The 14,129-nt window shown below is 35.6% G+C and overlaps 2 protein-coding genes across 2 annotated transcripts; one reads left to right on the top strand and one right to left on the bottom strand.

The window, feature by feature from the left end:
* Positions 1-126: 126 nt before the first annotated feature.
* On the bottom strand, positions 127-2,431 carry LOC110901158 (NAC domain-containing protein 1). Its single transcript, XM_022148003.2, has 3 exons — positions 2,017-2,431; positions 910-1,190; positions 127-815 (listed from the first exon to the last, which is right to left on the bottom strand). Exons 1-3 carry the CDS (start codon positions 2,429-2,431, stop codon positions 276-278), a joined length of 1,236 nt encoding a protein of 411 aa, XP_022003695.1. The 3' UTR covers positions 127-275.
* A 2,692-nt stretch (positions 2,432-5,123) lies between these two features.
* LOC110898414 (membrane magnesium transporter) lies at positions 5,124-7,098 on the top strand. The gene is made up of 4 exons (XM_022145196.2): positions 5,124-5,334; positions 5,432-5,484; positions 5,579-5,679; positions 6,820-7,098. The coding sequence occupies exons 1-4, from the start codon at positions 5,256-5,258 to the stop codon at positions 6,908-6,910; spliced, it is 324 nt and encodes a 107-aa protein (XP_022000888.1). The 5' UTR covers positions 5,124-5,255; the 3' UTR covers positions 6,911-7,098.
* The last annotated feature ends 7,031 nt before the right edge of the window (positions 7,099-14,129 follow it).

The raw sequence follows: 14,129 nt of genomic DNA, 5'->3' as shown, positions 1-14,129 counted from the left end.
CATATGTTTCCTTTGGGCATTTAGACTTTTCACATAATCACGGAGAAGACAAATAATATTTGTAAGAAGTACATATAACTAACATGATTAATGCTAATGCATGTATAGAACTGACCACTTGTTATATTCTACTGATAAGAGGTTTAAGTTTTTAAGACACCAAACAATTAAAATAAGTTCATAAGACTCAAATAAAAAGTAATCTAATATCTACATAAGTAAAACCTATGACCACCATTCTCCATTAACACCTAGACTCTTCAACCTTTGCTACTTCATATATGTTTCTTCCATTCATCAACATCTATGTGTTCATTATCAAACTCGAACCCATAATTACCGCCAAAAAAATCATCGTTTCCATTGAGCGCATACGTGCGCTCAATGCTTTCTCTTAAAAGGCGACCAGTGTCACAAGCACCGCCTTCTTGAAAAGGCGGTGCGACCTGTGGTGGCACTGGGTTGCTAGTCGACCCAGATTGATACATCACCGCATGCACCTGCCCACGAGGAGTAGGAGGCTGCTGAGGTGTCGGTGCAACATATGAACGCTGCAATGAGTATTCATGGTTAAATCTTGTTGAAGAATAGTGAGACCTCAAGTAAGATGGCATTTGGTCATAGAGAGATCCCATAGTTTGATAATTTTGTACCATCACGTCGTTTTTGACTTGATTAGAGACCACACACGCATGTTGAGGAACCAAAGCTTGCTCGTTTTCCACCCGAACGTTAGTTGTGGCATTTTCATCCAGATTATTAGCGGCTACTACACGACCATTGATATAGATCTTACAAAGAACATAATCATCAAGCTGCAAAGTGCAAACAATAACCAAAGTTACATCAACATATGATATAACATAAAAACATTATGACAAACAAAACAAGCTAGGATTAATGCTATACCTTATTGTCATTCGAGTTTAATCGGGTTCTTACATAACCTTCGGTCACATATTCATGCATCTTCCACTTTGTTTTAATCCCGTGTGGTGGACGCCCTTCATGATAAACCAACGACTTCCTTCGACCGATTGTTTTGTCATTCGCTTTGATAATTCTATCAGGACCTGTGGCTTTCCAATAACCGGAACCAGTTTGTCGGTCTGGCCGGTAACCATTTGGATACTTCCTGCTTCTTGGCGTGAAAAAGAACCATCCATATTCTATGGCTTGCGGGTACTCCTCTGCAAGGTACAAAAAAAAAAAAAAAAAAAAAAAAAAAAACGTACACTATATTTGACGAACTTTTTTTAGAGTAAATTACGATTTTGGTCCCTATGTTTATATCATTTTTATCCTTTTAGCCCAAAAAGAATCTTTTAACATCTGAGCTCCTAACGTCTTTTTTCTAACCCTTTTGGCCCCTAACACTAACCTCATCCATTTACTTTTAGGGGCCAAAAGGGTTAGAAAAAAAGACGTCGGGGACTCAGATGTTAAAAGATTTTTTTGGGCTAAAAGAGTAAAAGTGATATAACCGTATGGGCCAAAATCGCAATTTACCTTTTTTTTACCTACAAGAGAGTACGATTACATGGGGTATATATATGATTTTGAAACTATTTCACAGGCGACATATCCTAACACTACGTTTTGATTTTGTTATTAGTTTTTCCTTTTAAAATTGCATTTAATATTTCAAAATTTCTTTATCTCTAATAAGATAAGATGTAATTAATGCCTAACACTTATCAAGAATCTGAATACACAAATTTATTGAAAAAAATTGTCTATGTATCGATATAAACTTTACTAAAACTAGGAAAAAAAAAAGGATGTATTCGAAATAATGTATTTTTTTATCTCACGGTATAAAAAATAAGTTATTACGAATACAACTCGAGTTTCAATAAATAAATTTCATATTAAGACGTATACAAATAAAATAAACAAATGTATATTAAGATGTTTTTAAACATTAAATAAATCATGTGTAACTTTTTTTACAGAAAGTAAAAATCATTGGTATTATCATATAAACATGCATGAAATTAACATGATGATACGTACCTAGTAAATCCTTTGGGTGATATTCATATATATCAGCATCACTAATCTTGGTCTTCGGAAGATACTCATTCTTGATCTTCTTCTCAAGATAATCTATAATAAGTTCTTCATCAGTAGGGACAAACCGGTACCCAATAGGAAGAGAATCAAGATCAACCCCCTCGGTTGTGGTCGCCTTCGTCGTCATGGCCTCATGCCATCCACATTTACAATTAACACATTGACAACAAGCAATGGAAGGTTCACCGTTTGAAGCAGATGGTTGTTGTTGTTGTTGTATGTTTATTGTTTGTGATGCATACAAGAGCTGTGGTTGAGAGTGGTTAACACCGTCGTCATCACCGATTAGAGTATCAGCGGCTTTGCGTTTTTGTCGCTCGTCGGAGGCGGTGTTATGACTTGTTTCATGGTTCATGGCCGGAGAAGAAGCTGGAGCTTCTAAAGAGAGTCTTTTGAATTTTGTTGGACCAAAACCTATACTATATATACTTGGAAATCGATAAGTGTAACCATATTATTATTAATAATATTATATTGTAGGACATTTATCTTTATGATATTGTTTGTTTATCTTAGTAGTTTAATTTAATAATAAATCTGTATTTTTATAACATTATTTTCGTCAAATTACTAACCATACTTTTAATTTATAACAAACAAAAGCCACAACTTGTAAATAAGTAAATGGGTAGAATATTTTTGTTCTCTTAATACTAATTTAACCGGGTTTACACCCAGGTTCAAACTCTAACCGTATAACAAACAAAAGCCACCGCCTATAAATAAGTAATATTAAGAAAAAACGTATAAAATTTGCCTAGTGGAGATGGATATGATCGGATGGTTCTGCTGGTGGCACGATAATACTCCAGTGGTCCGTCAGTGATCCAAAATTTGCCGTTCAAAAAAAACAAAAAAGAAAAAACGTATAAAACATACAAACCGAATGTTTTGATGAAAAACACGGTGACATTTTCGTAATTATTTACTCGTAGAGTATTATCAAAATTACTCTACAAATAATCTTGTATGGTAATTTTGATCCTGTAGAGTAATTTTGTAAAATGTTCTTGTAGAGTAATTTTGATCTTGTAGCGTAATTATCAAAATTACTCTACAAGTGTATCTTGCAGGAATATGCCTAACTAGGGTTTCAAGCGAATCAAACGTTCAGCGAATAGTTCGTGAACCGTTCGGCGAGAAGTTCGTTTGTGTTCGTTCGTATAATAAATGAATGAACACAAGCAAAAAATTCCGTTTGTTTAATTAAACAAACGAACATGAACAGAGGCCGCATTCGTTCATTTATGTTCGTAAATGTTCGATAACGTGTACGTTTGTATTTGTTTGTGTTCGAAAGTTAATTAGAGTTTTTGACTTTTATTTTTAACTAAAGTACTTTAAAATTCCTAGTAATATATTATTTAATAAATATAAATGTATTAAGAGGGTGTTTGGGATTTCTTATTTTAACTTCTCCCAAAAATTAATAAGTTATAACATCGTGACTTATTAACTTATTCTTTCACAACATAAGCAATCCCAAACAACTTTTTAACTTTTCATAAAGTTAATAAGTTAAAAGTTTATGAAAATAAGCAATCCCAAGCACCTATTAAATATTAGTATTACTTCACTTATTTTAATTAACTACTATTTGGGTGGATTAAATGAGGACTTCGAGTTTGTTTTGGATAGATTAAACGGGGACTTCAAGTTTAATATCATTATTTTATTTTTTTGGGTACATTATTTTATGGTAATTATGAGATCAAGAGTATCTCAAGTGTGGGAGTAGGATCAAATACAAACCACATTTCGTATACAAACTGTAAGAACCATTTAAAAAGTGACATGTAGCATCTAACCAATTATAGAGAAATAACCAAAATAATATTAATTATCTTGAATTCTTTATAATTATGCTAACAAGCAATTAATTCTTTATTTGGATCTTCCTTTTGTTTTCAATGTGCTGATAAAGAAAGTGCTGATATCATTTCACATATGTGCTAAAATCAATTATCTTGATTAATTTTCATGTGCTAATATAATTTAAAAATGCTACTTTTATGTATGTATTGTTTTAGTATGTGCTAATTTAACTTTTTTAAGTGCTAGGATCTGTTCTTACGGTTTGTAGGATAAATGTGGTTTGTACCGGAACCAACCCTCTCAAGTGTGTTTGGATAATTCCTATCCATTAGACAATGGACGCTTTCATTTTGATTTTTAGGCATTTTTACTTTCTAATCTTTTATTTGAAAAAAATAAGAATCTAGTAGAATCTATGTAAGAAAAAATCTTGTTCGGTAAGTGTTCGTGCACAGTTTGTGAACACATTATTTCTTAAAGAAACAAACACAAACAAGACTTTCTTCATATTCGTTCGGCAGGGCCGGCCCGTTAGTGTAATTGGGCTAGGCGACGGCTTAGGGCCTCCGAAAAAATAGGGCTTCCAAAATTTAAAAAAAAATGAATCTATATATATATATAAAAGAATATTATATTTGCAGTGATATTTGTTGACATTAAAACAAGTGTAGTCTGGTGGTAAGGACAAGATTTGATTTTTGTGGAGGGCTGGGTTTGAATCCTACCTGTTACACATTTTCAAAATTATTAAATACATCACTCACTCTTTTAGTAAAGGGTTATAAATGCATCTTTTTTAATCACTCCTCTTAATTTAATAAGCTAAAATATTTTGTCCATACAAATTTTAACATGATACGTTCATGTAAAATTTTATTTAAAAAAATCGTTTCTAACTAATAACAAATAAGTGGCATGTTTTAATTCTTTTCACACATAATGTAAGTTGTTATTTGTTAGGTTAAACTCTTTTGACCAACTTAGATTTGATTTATGTATTAGATCCCAACATTATTTTATTAGGGAAATCATCTATTTTATATAATGGTTAAGTTTTTTATAAGTTTCTTCTTAATATATTTCATGTCAGATACAAACCGAAATTACTATCCTAAAAAAATTAAAAAGGGCCTCGAAATTTTAATTTGCTTTAGATCTCCAAAATTCTAAGTCCGGCCCTGCGTTCGTCCATTTCAAGAAAAACTATGAATTAAAATGAAAGCTAAACGATAACCAAAGGACCAAAATCGATAATTCAACCTCAAGTCGAAGGGCAACTTTCGTCAACAATTATCCGATCAATCCGAGACCAAAACCAAAACCCCCAAATCCAATCTCCACAATCGCCGGCGATCGATTCAACGATGACGATGAGCGTGAGCTTCGCCGTCGGCGTACTCGCCGTTCTGATGCTTCTACACGCTGCTTATCAAACCATTCAATGTAACTAACTCTCTTTCATCTTTAATATTTATTAATTAATTTTAATCGTAAATCAAAAACTCAAATGCTTTATATTTCTTTATTTTTTGATGATTAGATAGGGCTTTGCTTAAGATCACTGAAGATGAGTTTACTGGACCTCCTTTTGAAGTAATAATCTCTCTATTTGTGTGTGATTTGTATGTGTTTGTGTTTTAGGGCTTTTTGTAGATCTGATTTGTGTTTTTTTTTTGGTTGTTTGCAGGTGCTGGTTGAGTTGGTGTTAGTGATGATTTTGAGTTTGTTTGCTGGATTGACGGTGCAGGGAAATTTCCGGTCTATTTTACCCGATGCCGATGAGAATAGGTACTTGTTGTGTATAAAGTAGCGTTTGATTTAGCCTGTGAAACTTGATTTCGTATGTAAGTATGTGCAACGATACGACAGTCGAATTGAAATAGCAATGCAGTTAATGCGGTAAAATATCGGATATCGGTCAAGGACCGTTTTTAAGATATAGGTTATCATCGGCAATTTTAATATCATGCAGAATTTATATAGGTATATAGCAATTTAACACTAATATTTCAGTGATATATCGGTTATATCGGTCAAATATTGGTGATATATCGGTCATATATCGGTGATATATCGGTCAAATATTGGTCAATATCGCCGATAATATCGTTACCGACTATGCAGTTAATCTCGGTGATATATCGGTTATATTGGTCCCCTAGTAAAATATCGGTGTCAAATGACTCAAATATCAGTCAGAATATCGGTACCGATATTATCGGCGACATTGACCGATATAATCGATATATCACCGATATTTGACCGATATAACCGATATATCACTAAATTATTAGGGTTAAATTGCTATATGTATAAATTCTGCATTATATTATAATTTCCGATATCTCACCGAGATAACCTATATCTCAAATATCGGTCCTTGACCGATATCCGATATTTTACCGCATTAACTGCATAGGTTACCGATATCTGACACCGATATTTTACTAGGGGACCGATATATCTCCGATATTAACTGCATAGAAATAGGTAGGGGTGTTTTACGAATTGCATTTCGAATACTGAAATTGAAATATTTAGATTTTGAAATTCTGAAGCTTGATTCGAGTCGAATGTGAATTTAACTTCAAATTTCTGATGTTGGCTGAATTTGACTACTGAACTCGATTCGAAATTGGATAAAGTGTAAATGAACTCTAAATTGAAAAAAGTTACAAATGAAATGACTTGTAATCGGAAACTTAAACTATAAATGGACTTACTGTTCTTCAATAATGAGTGGCGACTGGAGTGGAACTGAAATGTAGACATTTAGTGATTTTAGGATAATCGTTTATTGGGTTGATCATTTGGTTGGATATTAGATGTTAGAAGGCACAAATGTTTATAACCTAAAGTTTATATAAACAATTGTATGATATGTATTAATCTTCCATTGTGGTATTATATAACTTGTTTGGAATGCAGGGTGGTGTCTCTACCCTCGAACATGAACTTTATGATCTTCAATCATCGTGGAAGGGCATTCCCTACGGAAACCGGCTTGAAGCTCAAGTGAAAAGGACTAGACATCTTTTTATCATGGTAATTGTAATCTGTCTTTTGTAGCATCCATTTCATGGATCTTAGAGAAACTTGTATTGTACTAGACAGACAATAGCTCGAAAGTTACTTGTTCTTTGATGTTAAAAACGATTTGAATTCTCTGTTTTGGTTAGTTATTTTGTTCACAGCACATTTCAGTTATTCACAGATTGTTTTCAAGTCCATAATCATCTTTGCAACCACATGATCACATTAATAACTTGTTCAGTGGTCAAAATGACATCTTACTTTCTTAAAGAAACTTACATTGTATGAATGCCACTCGTATCGTTAAGAGCTCTGCAACAATAATATTGAACTCATCCGAAATGGAGAATTTGGAAGAGAACTGGAACCTTAGTGATGTAGATGCATTGCTAATGCCGCAATTTGCTACGTGCAATACAAAATTGAACGTTAGAGCGCACTGCTTGCTTTGTGGGAATTTGAAATTGGAAGTGGATCTGTACAAACTCAGACTGGAATTTCACAATTGCGATGAAAGCGTGACGCTAGAGATCTTAGAAAAATCGATTTTGTCGGGTTAGAGTGGTAAACCCTATAAATTACCCAAGATTGAATAACAAGTAGATGGGGATCAATCACACACCCTCACATCTATATAATGCAATTAAGTAGGGCTGGTAATTTCTGATAAGGACCTACGAAAACAATGTAGAGTTAAACGGGCTTGGGTTTGGGCTATACAGGTTTCGTGGCTATGCATGTTAAACCCGCCTTACTGTTTAAACCCGATCAAACCCATTGATTATATACAATTATTACGTGTATTCAAGATGAAAAACCTTAGTTGCATACCAATTACGAGATTACCTCACCGGTTTTTAATCGGATAACATAGGTAAATGATTTAAAAAAATATATATTACTCATTAATCAAAACCAACATTGTATCACATAATTTTCTGCTTCTAACATCAAAAATTGGATTAAAAAAACAGGGATTTATCACATAAAATCGTCGCTAAAGGTATTAGCAGCGACTTATCGTCGCTAAAAGGTCGCCGCTGTTGCCCCATCGCTAGTGTCAATTTGTCGCCACTATTGATGTCGTCGCTAAAAATGAATCACTTTAGCAGCGACTTTTGAGACTTTTAGCAAAAACAGTTTTTTTTTCTTCGTTTCGCGCATTGCGCCGGCTGGACAAAGCGTTCGATAAGTTACAATAACTTATCAATAAATTTTTCCACATATGCGTAACCTTAAGAAATAAGCAATCCAAAGGACAAATGTTTTCCCACAAAATAACCATACTTACAAGACGCCATTATATTTATACCAAACTCGTGCCTGCGGGTCAGTTTTTTCGGGTGTAATATATAGTATGGAAATTATATGCATTTGAGGTTGTTAAATTACAACGGTACGTACACAAATATTGAGAACTTTGAGATAGTACACAGTGTTTCAATTTAGTATCAAAGTTTAAAACCTTTTACTTTTCAGAATGACTATTTTATATACATAAATACATTGTTACCAAACTTTTTAAGTTGCGACCAAAAACTTAAAATTAATAATCAGACCAGATTGATTAAATAAACACAGGAAAGAAAAGGTGTCTGCAACACGAAAAGAACCTGTGTTGTCACTTTCTTCTTGGGGGCTAAATGGAAAGGCTTTTTTTCATAGACATTCCAGGCGGTTTGCAGTGTGGTGCGCGGCGTGGGGTAGAGAAGGAAGGGAATTTTGGGAGAGAAAGCGTGAATTTGGGGGGAGAAAGTGAGGGTTTAGGGTTAAGGCAGGGGGAAATCTTGGCGCTTGTTTTTCGTTTGGCAGTGGAGGCGACAAAAAAACCTAGCCGATCCTTCAACTAATCAACGGTCAGGACTTGGTATTATGTGAGCGCTTCAGATTGTGACCATTAGCGACGACATGCTTGGTGTCGCTGCTAAAAAGGTTGTTGCTAATGCTCATATTTTTTGTAGTGGATATATATATAAAATCCTAGTAATCAATACCAACATACAATCACAATATTTAAACGAACAAGGGTTTAGTAATCCCATCGTATTAATAACTAAAAACTGTATTGTACAGAATCTTAAAATATATAAATATCAAAGACACCAATCACATTGATCTGAATATATAATCTTCATAAACATAACAAACATATATATACTGTTTCAGACAAGACCGGAATCTCAACACGCACACGCAAATGAAATGACAACTTTTTCGAATCAACCTACGAATTCAAAAACACTTAATCGTTAAATCATTCATTTTTAATAATATTGGATTTAAAATTTTGAATCAATAAAAAGAAACTGAGATTCAACACAGATAAAACAACATGCTGGCATACATATTACTCATAATGATAACAATAATAAATTCCAACATGCAATCACAATATTCATAATATCATATCCGAGATACATCCAAGAAGAACAAAACTAATCAACGATTCGGGTCAGAGGCAACGGAGAGAAAGATGATAACCACAACCAAGAACACCGGAACCAGAACCAGCGCCGGAATCGACGGAGGAGTCAATACTGGTCCCATCCCCAGCGGCAGAAACAACAAGCATCCGACCACCAAAAGCATCGCGACGACTGATCCAACGCCCCAACCGTATTCCACGTTTTCCATATCTTCTTCTCGAATTTGTTTTGTTTAGGACAGAGTAATTATGTGTATCTCGCTGATTTTGTTTGTGTGAAAGTGTGTTGTTTATATATGAGTATGTAGGGGTACGTGCCTGTTCGGAACGGGTACGACGGTTGCATGGCGGTTTTGTGACGGTTAATGAGGGTTTTTTTTTTTCTGAATGGCTGTGACGGTTAATAGTTGTTTTCATTTTCGTTTTTGAATGGTTGTGACGGTTTATAGTTAATCGTGGTTATTTGTTGAATTGATTTGCAAAGCACGTAGGTTGGGGCATGCATGCATGCATGTTACGTACTGTGAAGAGTTTGATATTTAAACTTTGACGTGCAAATTATCCTATATATTAAGGGCATACGCTGTGGTTGAGAGATGGGGGCGGCAAAGCTGTTTGCCGCGCGGCAAACACTGCCGCCAACCAACATCATCTGCGGCAAAACATAAAGGGCGGTGAGGGATTACCGATCGAGAAAGAAGAAAGCTGGCAAATTAATTACCCCCCTAACGGTAATATTACCGTTTGACCTTAAAAAAAAAAATTGTTTTTAAAATTTTTTTTCACCCTATATAAATACCACTCACACATTTTAAAAAAATACACCTATCTCTCTATACTCTCTCATTCTATTCTACACTTTGAAAAATATGGAAGGCTCAAAGAAGGGTGAAGGCAAGAAGAAAATGGTAGGGTCCGGTTCAAAGTCGAGGCCTCAAGATAAACGTGGTTCGGGTGGTAGTAGTGTCCCGTTTAATCCGCAACTTGGGTTTGCGAGTCACACCCAACCTCCATTTTATTTTAACCAACCCATGCATCAACCTTTCGGTTATGATACCCAACCCACCCAAAATTGGATGCAATACGGTCCGAGGATGACTCAAGCCGGTTATTATGATTACTCCCAAGAAGCGCAAAATGCTTTTGACCCGTTTGCTTTTCAAAACCCAATGTCACAATCACCAACCCAAGACGAACAAGATGACGCCGATGAGGAGTTCGTGCCGGAAACACAAGAACATGAGTTACATGATATTGATGAAGATGTTGCGGATGATGAAGATGTTGCGGATGAACCGGAAAAAAAAGCAAAAGCCAAACGGGAAAATTGATCGCCTAGACAAGAAGAGGCGTTGGCAAAGGCTTTTGTTCATTGCACTTTGAATAAAAGAAAAGGCAATCAACAAAAGAAGGATAGCTTTTGGAAGAAAGTTCTTAACCACTTTAACGAAACGGTCGGCGGAAGTAATCGAACCCACCACCAAGTTCGATCAAAATGGGTGACGATGCAAACAAAAATTAACACATTCAACGGTCTATATCATCAAGCGGTAATTTTTTTTATACGGTTTATTTTTTTTATACGGTTTATTTTTTATACGATTTATTTTTTTTATACGGTTTAATTTTTTTTATATGGCTTTTTTTTATACGGCTTTTTTTTATACGGCTTTTTTATTTATACGGCTTTTTTTTATACGGCTTTTTTTTATACGGTAATTTTTTTATACGGTTTATAGGATCGTTTACGTCCTAGCGGGAGTGACGACGCATACGTAATGAAACAAGCGTTAAAGGATTACAAAAGCAAAGAAAATATTGACTTCGCTCATGTTGCGGCTTGGGAGGTTGTTAGAACAAGTGAAAAGTGGTCGCCGGTACCTTTGTTGAATGAAGAAAGCTCCGGTTCGGGTCTAAAAAGAAAGTCTTCGGATTCGGGAAATTATGCCCGAGGATCACCGAATGTCGAAATCTCAAGCGGTTTCACTATTCCCGACATAAACGAGGATCCTTCACCACCACCACCAAGACGACAAACGAGAAAGGAGAAAAAGGACAAAGGGCCGTCTTCAAAAAACGAAGATCCAAGAGATATAACAAGCAAATTCGAAGAGTACAAGGCCATGAAAAAAGAGATAATGGAAATTAAACGTGTACGAGAAGAAAAATATTTGACCTTGGCCGATGAGCAACGAGAGGCGTTGCGACAAACAATGTACGAGAAGGACTTTGAGTGGTATAATCGGCCTACCGACGACCTTAACCCGAAGATGTTGGAAGTCGCACTCGCTAGAAAACGGGAGATCGCAAAAAAATATGGATGGCCTTGTGATTTTTAGTTTTTTTTTTTTAAGTTAGATTTTATTAAAAATGTAATGTTTTATTTTTATTTAAGATGTAATGCTTTATTTTTAATTATAATGTAATGGTTTATTTTTATTTTTAAAAAGTTTATTTTTTTCCATTTTATCTTAAATATAAAAAAACATAAAATAAAAATAAAGTTTGCCACTCAGCAAGTGTTTAAACCAATGCCAACAATTTTCAGCAAAGTTTAAACACTTTTGCCTAATTGACATGGCACGCTCTGATTGGTCGGTTTAATGTTTTGCCACTTTAAACTGTTTAACCACTCCTTGTACCCTAATAAACCAAGTTTGTGAACAGTATCAGGGCAGTTTGGTAATTTTATTATACTTGTATCATATCCCAAGACACGTACACCACCCATCCTCACTTTTCCATCCTCTCCACCCTATTCTCATCTAAGAAACCCTCACACCAACTCGCCATCACCGTTCCACCATCCAGGCACCACCAAATCCGGCCACCGGACACCTCCCCACACTCCTTTAACCCTTTCCCCTACAACAATTTCGACAAAACCCCCACTTCCTAACTGAGACCATCATCTCCGGTCGCACCACCATCGCTAAACGGCGAATACGACGTGTCAAACTGGTTTTCATAGACAGAGAGAGAGATGCCAGATGGTACAGCACCACCACCGGAAGCACCATCATTATATCCGCTCGCACCACCACCGCTAGCAGAGGAGACGATGCATCGAACTATTTTCATACACACACAGAGGCGTACGAGGCTAGCTTTAATCCAACGACCACGATAAGCTTTGACGTGCCGGTGGCGGCGATGATGGTTGTTGCGTTGGAGATGGCGGTGACGATGGTTGTTGCGTTGGAGGTGTCGGGGGTGGGTCAATGATGAATAGGGTTGGAGCGTTTAGTTGCAGAGGTTGAAGAGACTACAAAGTTGGGTGAAAGAAAGGTCTCCTTAGCTTTCTTTTCAATCATGTTCCCAGTGACAGAAGCCAGTGCAGTCACCATAGCAGCTGGTCTACACCAGCTAGGTCACAGCCATGGTCAGCTCTCATATCTCCAAAGGGGGCGGCAACTTAAGGTATGCTAGATGCATAATATTTTTGGTAGTATGTTAATCGGTTCATGAATCTTGAAGTTTTAGAAAGTCTCCATTGTTGTTAGTAAGCATATATAGAGCACAACTTGACCTTCCCATTTCGTGATCAAAACCTTATAGAACATTAGAACTTCAATCAAGTTTAAAACAAAAGATTAGGAATAAATTCTAAATTTAATGCGGGTCATCTTCCAGAATAATCATTAGCGTGGAAACATTATTGTTTATAAAATTTAACAAATATTTCACAAAAACTAAAAGATTCGAATAATAGAATGATATAAAATTTGAATAAAAGTTTTGAGGATTGTTTATTAAGGTTCATAGTCATACACCCAAAACATATTATCTAAAACCTTAAATCATGTTGATTGCTCGCTACTGGTATTGGGTTGGGATGTGGCCTTACGCTTATTGTAGAACCTAAGGGCTAAGAACGTGTTTGCTATAGGTTTTTTATTATTCGTTGTTACATCACTTGCATTGTTTATGCTAAAAAGTTGGGCCTGCTTAGTAATATTTTTTAGGTTTTTTGTTTCGATACTTACTCTTCTGCATTTGTTCTCCGTTTGTTTGTGCTGATCACATTGCGCTATCAAATCGAGATACCTGATGATGGTTGCTTGATGAGAGTTTTCTGCTAATTAATTTTTGTTTGTTGGGATTGAACCCTACTAGAGGAACAGATAATGTAAAGCCAAAACCTGAACACAACAGTGGATTCACAATAAGCAGATGTTTACACTAAGCTCTCCCCTTGACAGTGGCTACCTATCTGCTGATACACTCTAAACACTGCTCAGAAGAACAACTGATGAACCAAACACTGATGAAACAACTAAAGACTGCTAAAGGGCAAACGTTGAGCTCTATCTACTGCTGTCTCTTAAGTACTGCTGAAGATCCAAGCACTGCTCATTCAAAGACTGATCACCTTTTGAAGAAAGCACTGATGTTCAAGTAATCAGTGCTTAGGCTACAACAGTGGAACGTGAACAGTGTTAGACTTGTTTTGTATTGTATTGTATTATCAATCAGTTGTTAGACATCAGTAGTTTTGTATAGATCAGTGTCTATAGGTTGTTAGGCTGTTAGATGTCACTATCATGGTGACGTCAGCTGAAGTACATCAGTAGTTTGGTTTGCCTATAAATATAACAGTACTCTGTACTGTTATATTTGATTCGTTTTGAGTGAGTTCTTCTCCTCAATTCAATCCTTTCATTTTGTGCAACCAACCCTGGAGTATCAGGCTGAGGGGGAGTTTAGTCTGTAAGCTTGCATTGTAACCTTTTGCTTTTCATTGTAATCATTCGACTCAAGGTGAAACAAGTGTTTAAAC

This window comes from Helianthus annuus, chromosome 13, assembly GCF_002127325.2.
Source record: "Helianthus annuus cultivar XRQ/B chromosome 13, HanXRQr2.0-SUNRISE, whole genome shotgun sequence".
In the NCBI taxonomy this organism is placed as follows: Eukaryota; Viridiplantae; Streptophyta; class Magnoliopsida; order Asterales; family Asteraceae; genus Helianthus; species Helianthus annuus.
Note: the sequence above shows the minus strand (reverse complement) of the source record. Positions and strands in the feature narration are given on the sequence as shown.

Bases quoted from the DNA above. Each gene is read 5' to 3' on its own strand.
- LOC110901158 (XM_022148003.2), bottom strand. From the start codon at position 2,431: ATGAACCATGAAACAAGTCATAACACCGCCTCCGACGAGCGACAAAAA. The intron at 1,191-2,016 runs GTACGTATCATC...TGTACCTTGCAG, and splicing joins TCACCCAAAGGATTTACTAG to AGGAGTACCCGCAAGCCATA. The intron at 816-909 runs GTATAGCATTAA...TGCACTTTGCAG, and splicing joins TAAACTCGAATGACAATAAG to CTTGATGATTATGTTCTTTG.
- LOC110898414 (XM_022145196.2), top strand. From the start codon at position 5,256: ATGACGATGAGCGTGAGCTTCGCCGTCGGCGTACTCGCCGTTCTGATG. The intron at 5,485-5,578 runs GTAATAATCTCT...GGTTGTTTGCAG, and splicing joins TTACTGGACCTCCTTTTGAA to GTGCTGGTTGAGTTGGTGTT. The intron at 5,680-6,819 runs GTACTTGTTGTG...TTTGGAATGCAG, and splicing joins CCCGATGCCGATGAGAATAG to GGTGGTGTCTCTACCCTCGA.